The 23,248-nt window shown below is 34.1% G+C and overlaps 2 protein-coding genes across 2 annotated transcripts; both read right to left on the bottom strand.

The window, feature by feature from the left end:
• Window positions 1–3,092: 3,092 nt before the first annotated feature.
• On the bottom strand, window positions 3,093–4,028 carry LOC107160811 (olfactory receptor 52J3). Its single transcript, XM_015507425.1, has one exon. The coding sequence runs from the start codon at window positions 4,026–4,028 to the stop codon at window positions 3,093–3,095; it is 936 nt and encodes a 311-aa protein (XP_015362911.1).
• Window positions 4,029–11,935: 7,907 nt separating this feature from the next.
• On the bottom strand, window positions 11,936–12,877 carry LOC107160800 (olfactory receptor 51G2-like). Its single transcript, XM_015507421.1, has one exon. The coding sequence runs from the start codon at window positions 12,875–12,877 to the stop codon at window positions 11,936–11,938; it is 942 nt and encodes a 313-aa protein (XP_015362907.1).
• Between the last annotated feature and the right edge of the window lie 10,371 nt (window positions 12,878–23,248).

Here is a 23,248-nt window from a genome sequence, read left to right as displayed (position 1 = left end):
CAAGAAACTGTTAAATACATGTAGTTAGCAGCCTTAAAGAGACATGTGAGTATACAAGAAAAGGAGAGAGGGACATAGAGGGAGACAGACAGAAATTTACAACCCTGAACAGACATCTATTATTATGCAAAGGAGTGAAGATAGAAAATGCCAGTGTTTGAAAATGATAATATCAAAGATCTGAGGAGTAGAATATAAAATACTGAAAATAAAAATCATTAGTTTTAAGAAGAGGAGGATTTTTCAGAAAAAACAAAAGTAAACTAGATAAAGTGATGAAAGAAAGGTAAAATTCAGGTAAGGTAACTCAGCAACTTGGAGGCTGAGGCATGAGGACTGCAAATAAAAAATAAAAATAAGAGGGCTGGAATGTGGCTCTGTGATTGATCGCCACTAGGTTTAATCCCTAGTATAATAATAATAATAATAATAGTGTAAAATTCTTGAAAGATAGAGTTTAAGTTTTATTTTTAATAACGATGTAAGAATATGAAAAGAAATTTGGTAAGAAATTATTTAAAATTTTTTGAAAAGCTCTTATAATTAATGGAGATATAGAATTTCATTACCTAAAGACATACTGAATAGTGAATATAATTTTAAAAATATAAATCTGCATTCAAATATGAAAAGTTCAGAATATTAAAAATAGACATTCTATCTAAAGAACAGAAAAAAGTTTAAAAAGTTTAAAAAAAAGTAGCATTATGATTTTTGTCAATAGTGCTCATTGCTAGAGGAAACAAAGCAGAACAGCAAATATACAAAGCTAATAGAATAGAACTTTGTTCCAAAATTCTAAATTTTATTTCTAATTTTCAAATATTAGGACAAATGAGGAAATACTTAGACATAAAGATAAACTAAATATTGTCAAAGCAAGGAGGGCAATGACTGTCAGCAGAGCTGAAGTGGGAGATACTTAGTATTCCCCATAGAGACTAATGAAACCCAGAGCAAGAAAATGCAAAGACAATTATAGAAATAAATTACTAAAACATGTCTCATCAAGTTAACATGGTCATTTAATTTAATTTTTTTAATCTGGAAATAAGATTCTAGATGGCAGCAACATAAGACAGGTGGACACCAAAGGAGAAAAGAAAAATGTAAAAGAAAACTATATTTTTGTTTTATTCAAAGTAGGGTTGTTTTAATGGAAAATTAGAAAATTTTAATACTAACTATAGAAGAGATGCAATTTCAAATATGCAATTTGAAAACATCAGTGGGAAGGAAGTTTTTGAAAATATAGAACTAAATGAAATAATTGACAGCATGAAATTAAGAAAAATGAAATCATTCAAAAATGTGAAGTTTTAAAAATACTGAATGAAAAACAAAGATTAACAGAGAAGAAATCTATTCTGATTGGTAATAATTCTATCACCTAAGAATTGTACTTCAAAAAATAAATCCTGAATGTTACTATAAAATATAAAAGAGGATTCATGGATATGGAGCATATATTCTAATTAAAAATTATATAAATATGTATTAATATATGACTACATAATCAAAATCAATATTACAAAATAAAACACAAATTATTTTAATCTATGTAAGTCAATGAATAGTTTAACATAAATACTATGTGTAGTTGTAAAACTAAAAATTTGTACTCCATTATCAGACAAGCACATTCTAGAATTCACCTCTGGACAAATGAGAGGGAAGCTGGGGTGGTGCAGATTTAATGGTGATTTTTACTTTAATGTTGTATATATTTAATTAAGCATTATCTGAGATGGGTGCAATGTAAGTTCATTATTGTTTGCAGGAAAAAAAATTGTAATATTTTTACTTTAGCTTCTTTTTAAAATAGTCTCAATATTAAAATTTCAAAAACATGTAGAATAATGTTGACAAGTTTGTTGACACAAAGTTTACAGCTTGTTATTGGCAATTTTATTAATGAACTGCTTAAAAAATCCTCACTCAAGCTCATTTGAAAGGGGCTCTTCAAAGCTAAAATTGCAGCTTTTACATTCAAGTCTGTGGAGGAACTAGTGATATATCATGGTTCCCAGATGAAAGTCTTTGGATTTGGGGATAGAGTATTTTAGTGTCAACTATGGGTTGTAAAAACAAAACTGCATGAAGTGAAACATCCCATTGATGTTTTCAAATTGCATATTTTTTATCTCTTCTATATATAGTTTTAAAATTTTCTAATTTTATTTTTTTTAATTTTCCATTAAAACTACCCTACTTTGAATAAAACAAGAATATAGTTTTCTTGTACATCTTTCTGTTCTTCTTTGGTGTCCACCTCTCTTATGCTGCTGCCATCCAGAATCTTATTTCCAGATTTAAAAGACAAGCATATATCACATAAAGAGAAAAACTATAGTTAGCTAGATTATTAGAACTCACTTATGCTTCTACCAGGAGCTCAAAGCAGAGGGTCAATCAGTGATGTTATTGTTGCTATGTGTGAGATATAGTCTTGAAATAACATATTTGCTTTGGCTTTCCATGCACTATATCTTATGTATTTGGCAGATGATTCCACTTGAACTTACAGATTTGGCAATGATTGTTTTCAACCCAGGACATGGCTTTACAAAAACACAACAAAGTAACAAAGTACAAGCTCCACAGAGTCAGACATTTGTGTTAATTTGGTGTCTTGATTTATCCCCAGCAGTTAAAAATGATTCAAGGTATATAATAGAACACAAAGTGAATGCAAATTAAATCAATAATCAAATGTATGAATGCGTGAATGGAAGAAAACAGAAAAGGAAAGAAGGAAGAACAAAAGGGGTTGACAGGTCACATTTCCAGTGCCACATATCTCAAATCGAAGAGCACAAGAGGCCCAGTATGATAAGTTCATTTCCAAGTCATACAGGCAAAGGCCACACAACTCTCTCCCAAGATATTCCTTTTGGGATAGCCCATCAGTCTTCGAACTTGAGATACAATGAAGTTTCTACAAGTCTCTGGATCCATTTGTCTACAGCCAGGAACACACCAACTTGTACTGAAAATTGGCAGCAATAAAGGAAGGAACAGGAGACAGTCATTAAGGCAAGAGCATGAGTCTCCCAAGAAGGTTCAAAATCCTTAGAAAAGAAATATGAGTGTCATCTTTTGGTAAACACATGAAGAACTCTCTCTCGTATCTGTTTGGTCCTCACACCATAAATAATGGGATTAAGTGAAGGTGGAATAACCAAATAGAGGTTTGCAACCAAAATGTGAATGTACTGTGGTATTTTGTGTCCAAATCGATGAGTAAGGAAGGAGAAGAGGGATGGTACATAGAAAACGCAGAGGACTGCAACATGAGAACTACACGTGCTTAGAGCCTTCAGCCGTGCATCCTGTGATGGGAGACGGAAGACGGCACGGAGAATGTGAATGTAAGAGATGCCAATAAGAACCAGGTTCAGAAGAAAGAGGGAGACTACAAAGAGCCCATAGGCAGCATTGACATGAATATTTCCACAGGACAATTTGGCAATGCCCATGTGCTCACAGTAGGAATGGGCCATTATCCGAGCCTGACAGAAAGGTAGGCGGTAAATGAGATAGATGAAGGGGAATGTGATCAGAGCTGGACGAATTACAATGCACATGCTGATGCCCACCAGCACGCGAGATGTCAAGATGCTTGTGTAATGGAGTGGAGCACAGATGGCCACATAACGGTCAAAGGCCATGGCCATCAGGACTTCAGCCTCCATGCCAGTGATGGTATGAATCAAAAACATCTGAGCGACACAACTTCCAAAGTTAATCTCATGAGCATCAAACCAGAAGATACCCAGCATTCGAGGTATAGAGGTTGTACAAAGGGCCAAATCAATAGTTGAAAGGATGGCCAGAAAGTAGAACATGGGCTCTCGGAGAGACTTCTCTGCCTTGATGACTGTCAGAATTGTGGCATTGCCTATTAAAGCCACAAGGTAGATACAGCAGAAAGGCAGAGAGATCCAGGCATGGACCTTTTCCAGACCTGGGATTCCAATGAGAAAAAATGTGGCTGGGTGAAGAACACTCCTGTTGTGGTATACCATCCTACCCTGGTCAGAATAGGTGACACTCTTCCTCCTGTTGGGGACAAAGCAAAAGAAGTAAGATGAGGAAGGAGATGATACATTAAATCGCTGGCTCTATGTTGCAGCAGAATCGAAGTTACATTTATCATGAGAACAGGCCTTCTATCAAAGCTTGTATGATCATCCTTTTGGCCATTTAAATGGTTCAGGGCATGGTCAGATTCAGAGTTTTCATTCTGACTGTTGACTCCATACTAGTTGTGAGCATGGAGGTTTGCCACAAACGTGAGGCAGATTTCTAATAATTAGACTTTTCTGTTCCCTTTTGAAGAAAATGCATGTTTTTTTTTTTAACTCTTCTGGGGAGTCATTTTTTTGGTGAGACTCTGACACAAAATTATCACACGACAGAGAAAGTCAAGAATGCCTTTAGGCAGCCCATAATCAAACTATATCATAAACCCTGGTATATAGGCATTCCCACACTCAACACCTAAATTTTCTGACTCTCCCTTATTGATTGACATACTGATACATATATAAGCTCTGACTCAAGCCCAATAACCTCTCACGCACACTGAAACAGACCACAAAAAAAAATGTATTTGGATGTTCACAAGTGTTGGCTATTTGAGATGCTTGACCAGGAGTAGAAATCACTACTGTTTGTGACATACAGACTACAGGGAGTACCAGTCAGAAAAGGTATAAGGAGGGCTAATGACATCACACCCTTCTGTCCATTACCACATCAGGTACTCTCAAAATAACTATTAATTTTACCTGTTTTAATTTTACCCTTGTTAGGAAGTCAACACTTAACTTGGTCACTCCTCCTACCAGTTCAAGGCACTAGAAGTATAGATAGAAGAAAATCCTGGCAGCTCAGGTAGTTTGGGTAGTCAAGAAGGTTTTGTTGTTGTTTTAAGTTTTCTTGGATAGCAATACTTCAATGGAGAAGGAATCTACTTCAGTAATCTAAAGGGAATGGATAAAGATAAACTAAATTAGCACCTTCAAAATTCTACAAATGAACCAAGCTACTTAGAATGAGATGAAGAGACTTGTCCTGGGACCTGTGAAACCATAGTTACGATTCAAAATCAAGCCTAGACACAGTTGTGTTCATCCTTGGCATAGCTTCATTTTCTAACCACTTTTAAAATTCTCTTTTTTTCCCAACACAAGAAATATACTAAGGTAAAAAAATATATAAATAAATTCACCATCCTTTTGAGTTTTTCCCAACATAGAGAAAACAGTTGGTGCAATGTGTACTGAGTCTTATTAGTGTTCAATAAAATGTAGACATACTAGTTACTATTCTGACAGGGTTTAACTTTCAGAATATATTTTTTAAAAAACCCTCAAATAACCCAATCACTAAATGAGAAACTAAACATATTTCTCAAAAGAAAAAATATGAATGGTCAACAAATGTATAAAAAAATGGTCAATATCCTTAGCGATTACAGAAAAGCAAATCAAAATTACACTGAGATATCATCTCACTCCAATTAGAATGGCAATCATCAGGAATACAAATAACAGTAATTTCTGGTAAGGATGTGGGAACAAAGTACACTTACACATTGATGGTAGGACTAAAAGTTGTTACAATCACTTGGAAAACAGTATGGATTCCTCAAAAGACTGGGGATGTAACCACCATATGATCTAGCTATCCCACTCCTTGGTATTTATCCAAAAGCATCACAATCATCATACTATGGTGACACATGCATACCAATGCTTCAGCAGCACAATTCACAATAGCCACCTTATGCAATCAGCCTATATACCTGTCAACAGTCAAAACGATGAAGAAAATGTTGTATACAGATAGATATAATGAAGTTTTACTTAGCCATAAAGAAGAATGAAATCATGTAATGTGCAAGCAAATGGTTGGAACTGGAGAATATCATGCTGAGTGAAAAAAGCCAGACTCAGAATATCAAGAGTCAGATGTTTTCTCTCATATGCAGAAATTACAGATAAATAAAGAATTTTAAAAAGTGGGGAGATCTCATGAAAATAAAAAAGGGAACAATGGAGTAGAGGAAAAGGAGTAGGGGTAAGGAGGAGGGGTAAAAAATGGAAGCAACTGTAGAATAAAATTGAATATATTAAGCTATGTGCATGCATGAATTCATCACAGTGAACTTCGCCTTATGTATAACTATAATGCACCTATTTAAGAACAGTAAATAAATAAAAAGAAGCTACTAGAGTAAAGGAAGGAGATTCGAGGGAGGGAGGAGTAGAGGCAAAAGGGAAGTACTAGAAACTGAATATCAGCAAACTATGTTAAAAGTATTTATGATTATGTCAGAACTAACCCTACTATTAGGGTTAGTTACAGCCCAGTACTTACTCCCCTTTTTAAGTAGAGCCTGAAAGATATGTATTTATTAGGTATAAATATAAGGTGTCAATAAAAATATTTAAAAAATAGACACTCTGGCCAATTAAACCATCATTGTTCAATAGAAAGACAATGGCAAGACCCAATGCTAGTAAGTCCCAGGGACTTACTTTAAGGTTACCTCTGAGCCCAACCACAACAGAAGTTTTCTACTGGACTCATTGCATTTACTGCTGTAGAAATTGATTTCATCTAAGGCAAATGATAGTATATTATGGCTTATATCTTCATGAGATAGTTCATACGTAACTTTTAAATTTAAAACATAACTTTTAATATATTTATGATTTAATGCATGCATAATTATATATATTATGATTTGAGACAAAATGTATTACAATTTAACACCTAAATTTCTTGTCTGCTTGGTGCATGTTGGTCACATGGTCTAGTCTTAGCCTTCACTGCCCAAATATCTCTCCAGGTACTGCCACATCTACGCACCAGACATCAAGAGCTGATTCACCTCCGTCTTCCACAAAACATCAAACAGCCCAGTACTTACTCCCCTTTTTGAGTAGAGCCTGTAAGACATGTTTATATCAGTTTTCTAAAACCAATGGGATATCCATTTTAATCTTGACTTAGACCTACGGGACTGAGGTCCTCAGAGACTTCCCACAAACTCCTAGATCCTGCTTCAGGAGCAGAAAAGCCCAAGGAATACAAAAGCAAATTGAGATGTATGGAAATAAACATCAACAATTGGGGATAAAACACACAGTTAATGTCATCTGTATTTTATGGTGTAAAAACAGATAACTGCTTCTCCATATGAATATGATTAAATGGCCCAATTCTATGGTCTTTCTACATATAGAAGAAACTGGCTGATTTAATTTAAAATTTTAATTAATATCAAAAGCTTCTTTTTTACTGTAAGTGTCACCATTTCTCCTCATGAATAGTTTTTTTTCTGCTATAACTACATTGAGTTTTCCCTGCTTAACATAAGAACACAGAACCTTGATTTTTTTATCCAAAATTTTTTTTCTGTATATTCCACATTCACCACCAAACTTTCAAATGTATAACTTAAAAAAAACTCTAATGACAAATATCAAAAATTCCAATTCTGGAGTAATCTTGCTGGTGTTCATATCTGGCTTGTCACATTCTAGCTGTGTGATTTTGGGTGTCTTATGCATCATTTCTATGTCTCAATTTTCTTATCTACATAATGAGAATAATAATTGTATTTCCATCACTGAATAGATATGAGACATAAATTAAACTTCTTTGAGGCATTAGAACAGGGTCTTGTACCTAGAAAGTTATCAAATGTACTAATTTTTAAATTATTATTTCTGGATTTCAGTTTGCAAGAATAACTCCATAGGCTATTTATTTGTTTATTTTTAATTAATTAATTAAATTTTTTGCAGTGCTGTGGATTGAACCCAGGGCCTCATGCGTCCTAGGCAAGTGCTCTACCACCACGTTATATCCCCAGCCCCATAGATGTTATTCATGAAAAACAAATTGAGGAATCACGTATACTACCAATTTTATAGACATTTTTCTTCTGAAATCTCTAATGAGAAATAATTCCAACTTAATTTTGAAGTCAAATATAAAAATATTGTGTGGTCTCTATTTTTAATGTGATTTTTTTTGGAATGAAATAATCACTTTATTACCCAGATAAGATTTCTGTGAACGCCTTAGGAAAGCATGAGGCTTAAGAAATAAAGCACTGAATGTAAGCACGAGAAGTAACATCCTTAAACTGATTCTATCTTCTCCATAATTCCATAAAAATGTTTAAATTATCTCCACCAAATTCATGTTTTGTTCATATGTAATAAAATATTCTCTTTGGTCTGATCAAGTTTTCACATCAAATCAAAATCAATCTTAAGACATTTACTCAAAGGCATATTTCTTTTCATAGATGAGGAAGCACCTACAGCTGAATGCTACTTAAGACATCTTGGGTCCATGTTGGAGGAGAGAGCTAACTTTAGGATCAAGATGAAGTACAGAATCTCAGCTCCAAACATAAATATAAAATTGTCTTTGGTGACACCCTTTGGTTATCAAATAATTCTCTTTTTTTTAAGAAATAAAATTTTCTTTAATATACATGTTAACCCTACAAAGAGAAAGGAATTTTCCAGCATCTTGTTGAAACTGTGAGTTAAAGTGATCCAAAAATTGTTTATAAAATAGTGGTAAATAAATTCACTTCACAAAATTTTTTAACTTGTTTAGAAAGAATTTGAGAATTGTTTGGTGCCACTTGTATACAGAACATCTACAGATGTGTCATCATTTCTGTTTTTTTTTTTTTTATATTTATTTATTTATTTTTTTTTTAGTTTTCGGTGGACATAACATCTTTGTTTGTATGTGGTGCTGAGGATCGAACCCAGGCCACACGCATGCCAGGTGAGCGCGCTACCGCTTGAGCCACATCTCCAGCCCTCTGTTTTTTGTTTTTTTTTTAAGAGACTCAAGCAATTCTGATATAAAACCAAGTCAACATCTTTATTGATATGAGAGCCAATGAATCTCCTTTAATGGATAAAGCCATTTGGATTGTTTGTTTTTCAAACACTTGCAATGTATCACAACAGATATAGACTAACTTTTTGTTTCCTTGAAGGCTTTTTTCTGAGGCTTCAGTGCTATAACTCTAGTCATTCCTTCCTAGTGCCATAGAAGTTGATTTCACCTAGTAAGATACTACTCCTTGAACATTACTTTAAGCAAAAATTAATGGTAGGAGATAAAATAGGTCATGGTGTAGTGACATGAAGACCAATTCATCAGGAAACTATAACAATTAAAAGCATGTATGCATGTGTTAATAGATTATCAAAATACATGAAGCAAAAACTGACGAATAAAAAGAAAAATAAGCAACAGAAAATAGTTAAGACTTTAATATGTTGCTATAAATGATACCTACAAATATATGGAAGGTCAATATGGAAATAGAAAACATTATCAACACTGTAAATCACTCCACTCAATAACAATAAAATATACATTTTTCTCAAGTGCACATGGAATATTCTCTAGGAAACAACATTTGCTAATCCATAAAAAAATACCTCAGTACATTTGAAATAATATAAATAAAATGAAGAATGTTTTGGACTACAACAGGATAAGATTAGAAACCCGTAACAACAACAACAACACACACAAAAAAAAAAAAAAAACTAAAAAAAAAAAAGGTAAGGAACTCACACAAATGTCAAAAGTAATTAGAAAGTTTTTAAATAATAAATTAATAAAAAAGTAAGACAAACTGTTAGGAAATAATTAGATACAGTTTTTTACTTCGGTACATTTAGTTTAATAAAAATAATGACAAAATATATCAAAATTTGCAGATGCTTCTAAAGCAGTCTTTACAGGAAAATTTATCACTTTAACGCTTATATTCTCTATCAATTAGAGAAATGCAAACTAAAACTACATGAGATTTCATCTCACTCCAGTTAGAATAGAAATTACCAAGAATATAAGTTAACAATAAATATTGGAGAGAATGCAGGGGAAAATACACTCATTCATTGCAGGTGAGACTGAAAATTGTTACAACCACTCTGGAAAGTAGTGCAGAGATTTCTCAAAAAACTAGGAATGGAAGCACCATTAGACCAAGCTAACCCCATCCTTAGCACATATACAAAGGACTTAAAATGAGTACACTACAGTGATGCAGTCACATCAATGTTTATAGCAGCTCAATTCACAAGAGCTAAACTATGGAACTAACTGATGTGCCCTTAAACAGATGAATAGGTAAAGAATATATGGTATATATATGCATTGGAGTATTACTTGGCCATAAAGAAGAATGACATTTGCCAGTAAATGGTGGATTGGAGATCATCATGCTAAGAGAAATAAGCTAATCCCAAAATATCAAAGATTGAATGTTTTTGCTGATATGTAGAAGCTAACTCAGTAGATTAGACAAAGGGGAATAAAGGGAAGGAAGGGGAGTAATAGGAATGGTGGTAGAATGAATCTAACATAATTTTTCTTTGTACATATATGAAAATACCTAAGTGAATACCACCATCATGTACAACCACAAGAATGGAGTCCTAATTAGAATATGGTATATTTCATGATTGTATAATTATATTATAATGAATTCTTCTGTCATGTTAGTAAAAAAAAAACAATAAAAAGAAGAGAATAAAAAGAGAAGCCACAGTTAGGAAAAACTATTTACAAATTACATAAATGACAAATGATTTGTACCCAGAATGTAATTCTGATATTGCAAAATCTATATACTAGAGATGAACAGTTCTGTACACAGATAGTTGAATATAGGAACAAGATTGGAATCAGCATTTACAGGTAAGTGAGGGGGTGATAGAAAAATGGGTATGGTAATGGCTTATACTTGGAGATGTCAGCATAAACTCATAATGCTTGGTGTAGATACAGATGGCTACATAAAGGAATATTTATAGACATTCCTGTGTGTATGGACATGTTACTATGCATGTATATCTTCCATTTGTTTGTCAGATAAAAAGAACTGAAATCAAGTACACCCTATTAGCAAGAAGTATATCCAGTACCCACATCTTGGTTTCATATAACATTCTTAAAAGGAATCAAGGCTATCTAGAGAAATAACTGATTCAAAGAATTTAACATGGACTATAGAAGATGATCCAGGAGCATCTAATAGCACAAAAGAGCAAGGGCTTGCTAAAAAAAATGAGTAAGTAAATGAAGTCCAACATTAATGGGTATATGTCAAAGGACATAGGTATCAACTAAAAAAGTTCCTTTGGGTCAAAGCAGGGACAACTTGAAAACCAAAATAAAATGTATTTGATTTATAATCAAAAGTAAAATAAATATCTGTAAGTTAATATTAATATAAATAAACTACTAAATGAATGAGTTTGGCTCAACTTTTATTTCTTATAGTATACTGAAAGTGTGCTAAGTTTCATTCATTCATCATTTTCTTTTGCTAACAGCCTTTCCTACTAGAAATATTTTCTCTGTCCTGAACATAAAATAAAAAAGTGCTGAAATATTTTTATACTGCAGTATAGTACTATATGTGAATATTGTTGATCTAGTCTGCAAAGTCTGTATTAAACAGAATTTTTTCTTTCTTTCTTTCTTTTTCTGTACAGGGAATTGAACCCAGGGACACTCAATCACAAGAGTCACATTCCTAACCCTTTGTTTAATTTTAGTTTTGAGATAGGGTCTCACTAAGTTGCTTAGGACCTCACTAAGTTTAGACAGAATTTTCTTGAAATCTAAATCTTCAGAAATTGAAGGTTTCCCAAGGGATACAAAATAATTCCACTATAAAACCATGCCTTTATTCTCTTTATTGAAACAGCAAAGATTTGCTATTAGTAAGGTTTAGATGCAATGCCTTGAAGAAAATTGTTAGTAATATTTACATTCAAGTCTTTATTACTAAGAAACACTCTCATACAGAGAGTCATCCGATGTGGGGGTGGGGGATTGTGTTTTAGAGTCTCTGATTCAACTAAACTTTTTGTTTCTTGAATTTCTTGAGGATTCTGTCACGAATCTGCTTGGTCTTGACACTGTAGACAATGGGGTTCATGAGAGGTGGAACCAGCAAGTATACATTGGCCATGAGCACATGGATAATTGGAGAAGCATTTTGCCCATAGCGACGGATCATAGATAGCCCAATCATTGGTGTGTAGAAAGTGAGTACAGCACAGATATGGGAAATGCAGGTGTTGAGGGCTTTCACTCTCTCTGTCTTGGAGGCAATACTCAACACTGTGCTCAGGATGAGGAGATAGGAGAGGAGAAGGAGCACTGAATCAAGTCCCATGGAGCAGATGACCACCATGAGACCATAGATGCTGCTGACTCGGCGACTGGATACAGTTGTCTTTATTAAGTCCTGATGCAAGCAGAAGGGGTAGGAAAGAATATTGACAGCATGATATTGAAGCCTCTTCAGGAGGAAGGAAGCTGGAAAGACCAGGGCCAAGGCCCTTCCTGCAATTGCCAACCCAATCCCAGTGATCACGCCATGGGTTAGAATGGTTGCATAGCGCAGAGGCTCTCGGATTGCTACAAAGCGGTCAAAGGCCATGGCCAATAGCACAGCAGACTCAATTATTGAAAAAACATGAATGAAGTACATCTGGACCAGGCAAGCATTGAAAGGGATATCCCGGGCATGAAACCAAAAGACGCTCAACATAGTGGGCAAGGTAGTGGTGGATAGACCCAAGTCAGTGAGCGCCAGCATGGATAGAAAGTAGTACATTGGTTGGTGGAGTAAAGGCTCAGTCCTTATTATAAAGAGGATAGTAATGTTCCCTGCAACTGAAGTGCCATAAACCAAGAATAAAGGAAGAGAAATCAAGCCATATCTGTTTTCAAGGCCTGAGAAGCCTGTCAGTAGGAAGTGAGGGTACAGGGCAGAGTCATTAAAGACAGACATCGTGCTGATGGAGGCACCCTCAGTCTACCTGGAGAGAAAAGAACAAGAAAAAATTGGGATAGAAGTCAACACTTTGAGAAGAAAAAATGCTCTGATGTACACTGCTCTGTTTAGTGTTTTTGATAACCCCCCTTTGCTCATTATATTTAATTTTCACTAGTAATATTTTACCAACTAATTTATTCTTTTTTCATGACAGATTTATTAAGAGCATATCAAAGGAAATCTAGTAGTTCTAAGAATAGGGAAATGAATGAGAAATGTCTTGAAATACTTAAAAACTAGTGGATGGAAAGCTAAAATTAGATGTTTGCTTAAAACTTTAAAGGTGATATGAAAACATAAGATGCAAAATACAAAAGATGATTGAAGTTCATTCAGGAAGGTCAGGGAAGACTTAATGAAAATGATTCTTAAGTCAGGTCTAAAATTCAAATACAAGTTAGATGGAATCAAAGGGATATGATCTGTATTCCATACTGATGGGCACCCAGGTCATTGTAGATGTATAACTAAGAGTGTAGTGGCTCTCCTCTTACCTGGTGATGCATTCCAAAATCCCAGTGGATGTCTCAAACTGTGGATTGACTTAACCCTGCATGTATTGTTTATTCCTACAACATATACCTATGATGAAGTTTAATTCATAAACTAGTATAAAAATAGATGAATAACAACAACTAATGCTAAAACTGAATGATTACAATGTGCATCAATAAGTTATTTTAAACTGACAAATTATTTATTTCTAGAAGTTTCCCTTTAATATTAGACCAAGGTTGATAGATAATTGAAATGGCAGAAAACAAAACTGTGGGTAAAGGGGGAACTACCTTATTACTGTAGTTACCAGTTATTGTATGACTACTATATTACTGTCAGCCATATAATCTAGCAAAATTACAAGACATGAGTGGCTCTCCAGGTACTTGTTGGAGCTAAGTTTAAAAAGAAATGGAGGGCTGGGGTTGTAGCTCAGTGGTAGAGTGCTTGCCTGGCATACATGAGGCATGGGGTTTGATTCTCAGAACCACATACAAAATAAATAAATCAAAGGTCCTTCAACCACTAAAAAGAAAAAAAAATAAAATAAAGAAATGGATCAGAATTTATAAAGGTACTTGCATGTAAATATAAAGGGATTGTACTCATTCTTAGAGGACTCGATATACTAACTAAAAAGTAGTCAGCTGAACAAATGTATATTATATCAATGACAAACTGGGACCAATGATACAAAAGTTCTAAATTGGCAGAGAGAAAGCATGGAAATTATTAGGGTGATAACAATGAATGAAAGTAAACTCTAACAGTGAGATAAGGATATATACTCATAAACATTATATACAAAGAAAAATAGCACAGATAATGTGGATTATCATATGCTAAGAGAAAGAAAGAAAGTGAACTAGGATAAATTCATTTCTTTTTTAAAACTTTTCTCATTTATTGAAAGAGACAGAAACAAACAACAAAAAAAGTCCTGCATGAAAATTTGGGGAAATTCGTGAGTTAACTTATGATAAATTCGAGGTATGTATGTTGAGGAGGTAGTGGTATATTGCTCCAAATAGAGGTTTGTGAAAGAGGAAATTACTTTCACTCACATGAAATTATTAAGAACTCCTAACAAAACAAGAAGAGAGAGAGAAAAAAACATTTTTTCAGAGAAAAAAAAGAAAATGAAAACAAAGAAAGAATGCAATATTGAGTTATAAGAAGGGTTTAGAGCTTGGGTTTTTAGTTAATATTCGATAGCAATATTTGGAAAGAACAGGGAGTTCAGTACAATTCTCGTCTTAGGTACTGACTATGCCTGGAGATGAGTTTACAGATGAGTTCACAGGCCCCTTTGTGGGTTACTCCATCTTTAGCTCTTGCCTGTCCCAGAGCAGTGATCTCACATGAAATCAGTGATACCTCTTGACATTCCCTACCACTTCTTGAATGCTTTAAATATTTGATGTACTAACATCTTACCCTTTCTTCTCACCTCGAAGCCTTCTTTCTGTCACAACTGAACCCTCAGGTGCAGACAGCCATTCACCCTGATGTAGGTTGGCTGGGTTTCCAGTCCGTCAACTTAGGGACTTCTTGTAGTTACAGAAAGCACTGAAGATAGATGTAAAAGAATAAAATACAGTGTTCTAAGACAGACAGCTCTTCAAGGAACTGTAGATACCCTGAGCAAAGAAACAGTCTCTTCTCTTGTGAAGACAAAGCCAGGGTAGGGTGACTTTTGCCTCCAGCATCCTGAAGTTCTGTTTTTAAACTACTCTCACCTGTCTACAACTCTTGACTGGTACATTCCCTTAAGACCATTATTTTCCCCTTCATTGTAACCCTAGGGAAATACAAGTTATTTCTACTGTTCAAGGATGGGAGGTGGACACACTGATCTGGATTCACAGATTCAAAGTAATTGAGAAGTGTTGAAGATCATCTAATAGAGAAAAGGAATGAATTTTGTCAAAATAAGGAAATATTTGTGCACTAAGAAACTAAGAAAATTGTTTTGGTTCATATTTTGCAACTATACCATAGAAACAGAGAAGCTCTTCTTTGTTAACTTATTGTAAAGAATGTAAAACAATTGTATATAAAATGCAAATTTATTACTCAAAAGTAGTGCTTATGATAGCAATCATAAATCCTAAAAAACTATGGGATCCATGTATAGTTGGTCCATAATACCCAATTCTTCTAGCAGACCCCTGAAAGAAGGGTGATATTTCACAATCTTTATTATCCTGCAGCAATTCCTATTTACACTATCCCACAAATATGTCTCTGAGCAATACTGAGTTGTTATATTACATGGAAAAGACAAAAGCGTGATATTATAAAAAAAGTTATACCTTCATATCCTCTCAATCAATCAATCAATCAATTCCCCAAAGTACAGTTGTAAAGCACATCTTATCTGTTCATTCACAAACTGTACACATAATAAATATTAGAAGAGAGGACAGATTTGGCAATACTCCTCTTTTTTAAGTTAAAATACTTTATGCTGTTTGTCTTATTTCTTTACTACCCATCCTCTTTCAGCACTAGCAAATTTTTCTCAAATGTCTTGTTGCTGTTTCTCAAGACCAGTTCCTTTTCCCCCACTTTTTCTCTTGAAGCATGACATAAATAACCAGTATTTTTCCATCCACAATGTAAACTACTTATTAGATCCCTTGTTTTGATTTTATTCTCTTTAATGCCAGATAAATTCATGTCATTACTAATAAAATCTTGACTCAGGGGAAAATGACTTCATGGGGGTTCTCCTACGAAATAATATGTTTACTAGCCTCTCAAATTTCACCTTCTCTAAAATTTGCTCTAATTATATTTTCCTTCTCAAATGGCTTTTATTGAATCTTACAACAAACCATTATTTTAAAGTGTTAATGGCCAAAAAATACATATCAATTATCTATCAATTCTTAGTCCACTATATTTGGGAGAAACTTCCCATTGTAATAGCAATGTGTGTGTATATCCATAAATTCCATTAGTATATTAACATTTCCAGGAAATCAAGAATTGGGAAAATCTGTTTAACAGTTAGATCAGTCTTTTCCAGACACTTTTCACACATTTTACCCAGACAGCATATGTTAACATAGGAAAATTGTTTTCTGTGAAACTCAATGTGAGAATGACAGACTGGAAAATCCTTGGTTTAAGGCAGCAATTCCCAACAAAAGTAGTTTTGCCTTACAGAGGATTTTTGGCAGTATCTTGGGGCATGGAAATGAGACAGAAGTTTCATAACTGGGGAAATGCTCCTGACGTCTAGAGTGTAGTTACTTGAGATATTTCTAAGCATCCATCTAAAAAAGGAGGGGGGGTCATCTAGTCCATTGTGAATAGTGCCATTGTTGAAAAACAATATTTTCTGGAGAAAAATACACTAAACATCAAAATTTTTTGTTTAATTCTCAGGTTATGTAAAGACAGAGGGTGTGGATATTAGACTCCTGACACTAAAGAACATGGACTCTAGATGTTGAGGGCCTTTTCTTTGTGTGCCCAGTCTAACATGAACTGTACAACCTAAGAAAATTATATAGACTTTTTTTACCTCTTTTTCTTCATTTGTGAAATGAATTAATAATGATGATATCTAATAGGTTTTTTAATGCAAAATTTTTATTGTAATTCCATTTTGCCACATTTTTAGTGCTGTGTAGTTATACATAACAATGGGGTTTATTTTACACATTAATAAATGTGTATAACATGATTTTCTCTGTTTCAGAGGATTATCTCCTTCTCTCCTCTCCTCCCTACCCCTGATCTCCTTTCTTTACTCTATTGATTTTCCCTTCTATTAATTGGTTTTAATGTATTGTAGTCAATGCATTGTAATTACATATAGAATTGGAGTACATTGTGATGTATTCATACATGCACATAGCATCATTTGGTCAACTTTACTCCCCAGTTTTGACTTCTCTCTCCCATCCTCCCTCTTCCTTTGTCTCTTGAGCTTCCATATATGAGAAACAACATTTGTCCCATGACTTTCTGAGTCTGGCTTATTTTAGTTAGTTTGATGTTCCCCAGTTTCATCCAATTTACCAAAAAATTACAATTTTATTCTTTTTTATGAATGAGAAATACTGCATTGTGTATGTGTACCTGATTTTCTTTATCTAGCTGTGCAAAGGCTTTTACATTTAATGCTATCCCAGTTGTTAATTCTTAATTTCATTTTTTGAGATTTAAGAGACTCATTAAGGCTGGGCATGGTCATGCAAGCCTGTAATCCCAGTGGCTTGGGAGGCTGAGGCAGGAGGATCACAAGTTCAAAGCCAGCCTCCATAAAAGCAAGGCACAAAACAACTCAGAGAGAACTTGCCTCTAAATAAAATACAAAATAGGGCTGGGGATGTGGCTCAGTGGTCGAGTGCCCCTTAGTTCAATCCCCAGTACTCTTCACCCCCAAGAAAAAGAGTCATATTAAGGATGTTGTGCTGGAGTGTTACTCCTATATTTTCTTCTAGAAATTTCACTGTTTCTTGTCTAATGCCTAGGTCTTTGATGAATGTTGAGTCGATTTATGCGCAGCATGAGAGATAGAGATCTAGTCTCATTCTTCAACATATGGCTATCTACCATTCCCAGCACCATTTATTAAAGAGGCTATTTGAACTCCAACTTATGCTTTGGGCACTTTTATCAAGTAATAGCTGATTGTATTTATGTGGATTGTTTCTATGTAGTCTTGTTTATGCTGTTAGTCTTAATAACTATATGCTGTTTTTGTGATTATAGCTCTGTGGTCTAATTTGAGATCTGGTATTTTTATGCCTCTAGTATCACACTTGTTGCTAAGAATGGCTTTGTATATTCTAGGTCTTTTATTCTTCCATACACATTTTATGATTATTCTAGTTCTGTGAGGAATCTCATTGGTAATTTGATGAAAATTAATCTACAAATTGCTTTTGGTAATATGGCCATCCTGACAATATTAGTTCTACTTATCCATGAACACACTATCTTTTCATCTTCTAGGGTCTTAATTTTCTTTCTTCAGTGTTTTATGATTTTCACTGTACAGATATTTTCACCTTCTCAGGAAATTTATTAACAATTATTTTACTTTTTGATGCTGTTGTGAATGTAACAGTTTTCTGGATTCTTTTCTCAACATATTCATTATTGGAATATAGGAGGGCAATTGATTTCCATGTGTTGATTTTGTATTCTGTAACTTTGCTGAATTTGTTCCAGAGATTTGTGTATATCACTATTCTCATTTGATTTTAGGAATTTTAAATTTCTCCTCTCATTTCTTCACTGATCCATTTCTCATTTGAAAGCATATAATTCAATCTCCATATATTTATGTATTCTCTATAATTTTTCTTATTGTTGATTTCTAATTAATTTTTTATAATCTGATAAAATGCATGGGATTATCTTATCTTCTTGTTTTGTATTTATGAACAAGAATAGGATCTATTTTGGAACATGTTCCATGAGCTTCTGAGAAAAAAGTGAAAGTAAATTCAGCTGTTTGGGGATAAAATATTCTTTTTTTAATACTGGGGATTGAATTTAGGGGCACTCAACTATTAAGCCACCTCCCCAACCCCTTTTTTATTTTATTTTAAGACAGTATGTCTATAAGTTACTTAGGGCCTTACCAAGTTACTGAGACTTGCTTTGAACTTGTGATCCTCCTGCCTCAGCTTCATATATCACTGGGATTACAGGCTTGTGCAACCACACCTGGCTTGGTTGAAATATTCTAGAGATGTCTGTTAGATGCATTTGATTTACAATATTATCAGTATAAAATATCTTTATTGATTTTACTTCTGATTGACTTACTTTACTTCTGATTGACTATTGGTGAGACGGGCATGCTGAGATTACCACTATCATTTTACTGGGGTCTATCTGAGATTTAATGTCAAGAGGTATTTGTTTTGTGTAATTGGATATACTGGTGCTGAGACATAAATATTTATTATTATTGTATGTCCTTGTTGGAATTTTAATGTTTAGGTAGTGAGCTATTTTGTCTCCTCTAATTAAGTTCTGCTTGAAATCTGTTTTGTCAGATATAGGAATAGCTATTTCTTCTTGTTTTCAGACTCTATTTGTATGAACTATCTTTTTCCATCCTCTTGATTTCAGCCTGTGGATATCTTTGTCTATGAAATGAGTCTATTAGTCTATTGAAAACAAGATATAGTTGAATATTGGTTTTTAATCCATTCTATCTAAAGATTTTTAATTGGAGAGTTGGATAAATAATAGTCAGTGCTATTGTGCAAATATGTTTGTTATTTCCTGACATTTTAGCTTGTTTCCTTTATTTAATTTGGGCTTAATTTTCATTCACATAATTGGTCTTCTAAAGGGTTTCATCCATTTTAGAGTGCTAGGGTTTGTTTTTCAATTCTTCCATGTGTAGCTTATCTTTCAGTATTTTTTGTAGTTCTGGCTTAGTCATCATGAATACCTTCACATTATTCTTTTTTTCCCAGTTTATTCTTATCATGGAAATTTTTAATTTCTCCTTTGATTTTGAAAGATCTCTCTCTTGGATATAGTAATCTTGGCTTGCATGTGTTTTCTTTCAGGACTTAGAATATCTCCTTCCAAGCCCTCCTTGATTTTAGAGTCTATGTTGACAAGTCAGAAATGTGCTCTATTGGTTTACCTCTAAATGTGACCTGACATTTTGTTTCTAGGGTTTGGAAATTTTTATGCTATTATTTCACTAAAACGTTTCTTAATGCCATTAGCCTGTATCTCCAGACTTATATTCTGATGACTCTTAGGTTAGTCTATTTTTATTGTCCAGAATTCTAGTATATTGTGATATTATTTCTTTTTTCCCCATTACTGCATACTGAGTGTTCAGGTTCACATACCCTGCCTTTGAGGCCAGAAGTTCTGACTTCAAGGCTTGAAATTCTGTTTTCTACATAATGTAATCTGTTGGTGATAATTTCAAGTGAATATTTTATTTGATTCATTATGTCTTTAATTTGTAAGATTTCTAATTATTCTCTTTTCAGAATATCTACCTCTTTATTGAATTGTTCTTTCTCTTCTTGTATTCTCCACACCCCTGTTCCTGCCTCTCTCATACTGAGGACTGAGCTCAGGGATGTTTTACCACTGAGCCATATCCCAAGCACTCTTTTATTTTTATTTTCAGGCAGGGTCTCACTAAGTTGTTATGGGTCTTGCTAAATTTCTGAGGCTGGTCTTGAATCTCTGATCCTCCTGTCTTTTGTCTCCCTAGTCACTGAGATTCCACACATGGACCACCATGTCCAGCTTGTATTTTTTCTCTTAATTCTTTCCTTAGATTTTCTTTTAGTTCATTGGACATTTTAGTAATCAATTTTATACTGTTTTTTGAAATTTTATCCACTTTCATATCTGTGGGTTTCTTTGTTGGGGAGTTGTAAATTTTGGAGGAAGATTTGTTTGCCTGTTTCCTTGCACTTTCAGAGTTCCTGGTCTTGCACATCTATTGAGATGGCTTCCTCTTTCTATTTTATGTGTGTGTTGTTTGGTGTGTAGTTATCTTTCTTGCAGGAATTCCTATGTTGTTGGCAGCTTTAACAACACCCAGGCTAAGCACAATCCTAGTGTTAATTTCAACCTCCAATGCCACTTAGTTTGGCGATGTAGAACAGAAGTCCCCTTCTAACTGTTCCTGCTTCGAGTCTTAATGTTGGTTTGGGTTTTTGCCTCTCCTAATCTATGTGTTAAGTAATGTTGGAGCTTGTATGGAGTTAGTTTGTGCATGGATTAAGGTTTAATGCCACTTGGTAAAGTTGTGGGTGTAGCTCAGCAGCAGAGAGTCTATACTTTGAACTTGTAATGTCCCAATCTCTTCGCTCTTAGAAAAAGGGAGAGCAATAAATAGCACTAATATACAGAATTAAATATTTGGTGTCTACTATCACATCTAATAATACTGATTACTACTCAGAGGGATGGAGGAGGTCAGTATTTAACATCAACAACAACAACAAAACAGTTTCATAATAGATCTAGCATTAAATAGCAAGTGTCAGCTATGCCATCTACCGTACCAATAACCATAACAACATGAATGGTGGGGGACAGGAATAAATAAAGAGTTACAAAATGTAGTAAAATTGCAGTTCCTTAATTTAAAAGAAGGCAAGACAAAGTTTGAAATATTTGAAAAGTGAACAGAAGGGAACCAGGAGAGAGGTAGCTGGTTACATTTATAAGGATGAAGTAGAGAAAAATAAACTAATAAAATAAAGAAAGGGAGAGGAAGACAGAACAAGGGAGTTTGGCTATTAGAGAGGAATGAAGGGGAGTAAAGAAAGATTAATAAAAGGAACAAAAAAAGGAAGGTAAAAACAAATTAAAAAATCAAACCAAAACTAACCCATAAAAATCCCCATAAGCACAAAGTTTAATACACTAGGGGATGGAAACTGTATCTCCTTTTCTCAAGGCAAATTAGTTGGGCAAGATCAAGCCTTTACTCACAGAGTCTTTTGCTAAAACCTTAAGTAAAGCACTTTGGGGACAAATGCATGGAGTACTGCATACATGGCATACGTTAAGGGCTTCTGAGTGGCAGGCCATCCCCTCATGCTAGGTGCCTGAGCAGCAGACCACTTAACTGGTAGGCACAGCCCTGGGTATGGGGCCATGTGTTGCAGTCCCAGCACTTGCTCCACAACCCACTCCTTGATTGGTCACTGCAAGGACAGTTAGCAAGAAAGTGTATTGGTGGCTGCCTGTAATCTGCTTAGCTACTGCCTGAGTATATATACATGGTAACTGCGCAATAAAATCAGAGCTGCTTCCAGCTTGGTCTCCAGAGGTCTTGAATACTGACTCCACAGCCACACTCTCCTCTACCCTGTTCCTCGCTGGACAAGAGAGAGCCTATGCAAAGCACAAACAAAAAAGATGAAAAACCAAAACAAACAGAAAAATAAAGATTAATTATTATCCAAGTTATGTTCTAAAGTTCTAATATATGGAGGGGTTTTAAGAGAGAATAGAATAAGACTGACTGATATTTAAGATAGAATGTCCCAGAAGTTCCCATTTGAAATTCACTTTTGTAGATCATCAAGAACTCCAGATCAAGATACCATCTTTAACAATCATTTGAAACTTCTAAGTAAGGAATGATAGGAAGTTCACAAATTTATTGCTAGGGAATGCAGAAGTAGATAATTTCTCCAGAGATTTTTGTAAGGCAACAATAATCTGCACTGAAATACTGGATAACACTATCACAGAAAGCAAATATAAAAGACTATGATTCTTCTAAAAAATTGATTATGAAATCTGAAAATATTTCAAATCTAATGTAGTGATTATACACACACACACACACACACACACACCACATTGGTTTTCTTGAATTTTATTTGGAGATTAAAGTCATTTTACATGAAAAAATCACAAATAATTCAGTATATTAACACAAAATGAGGAAGTCACTTATAATATATATTTATGAAAAAACAATGTTAACTAAGTGCAATGTTAATAATAATGCAAAAACAAACATTAAAACTTAAACAGAAGACATTGTACTTGTTTTGGTTGAAAAGCTGCAATGATACTTCAATCTGAGTTATTAAATATTAAGCAATTTTCCCAGAGATAAAGGAGGAAAAGAAAATACAATACTTTTAAATTTTGCTAAAGTCTTCATCAATAAAACTGGTTGAGAAAAGACACAAAAGATAAAAAGATTAGAAGGAATGAAAAATTTTTATCCACATACAACATTGTTTAACCTTTAATAAATGCAAAATACTCTAAAGACAAGTCATCAGAACCAATAAGTTAACTCATCATGGTAAGCTTGTACCTTTTCTATTTCCAAAAATC

This window comes from Marmota marmota, unplaced genomic scaffold (assembly GCF_001458135.2).
Source record: "Marmota marmota marmota unplaced genomic scaffold, marMar, whole genome shotgun sequence".
In the NCBI taxonomy this organism is placed as follows: domain Eukaryota; kingdom Metazoa; phylum Chordata; class Mammalia; order Rodentia; family Sciuridae; genus Marmota; species Marmota marmota.
Note: the sequence above shows the minus strand (reverse complement) of the source record. Positions and strands in the feature narration are given on the sequence as shown.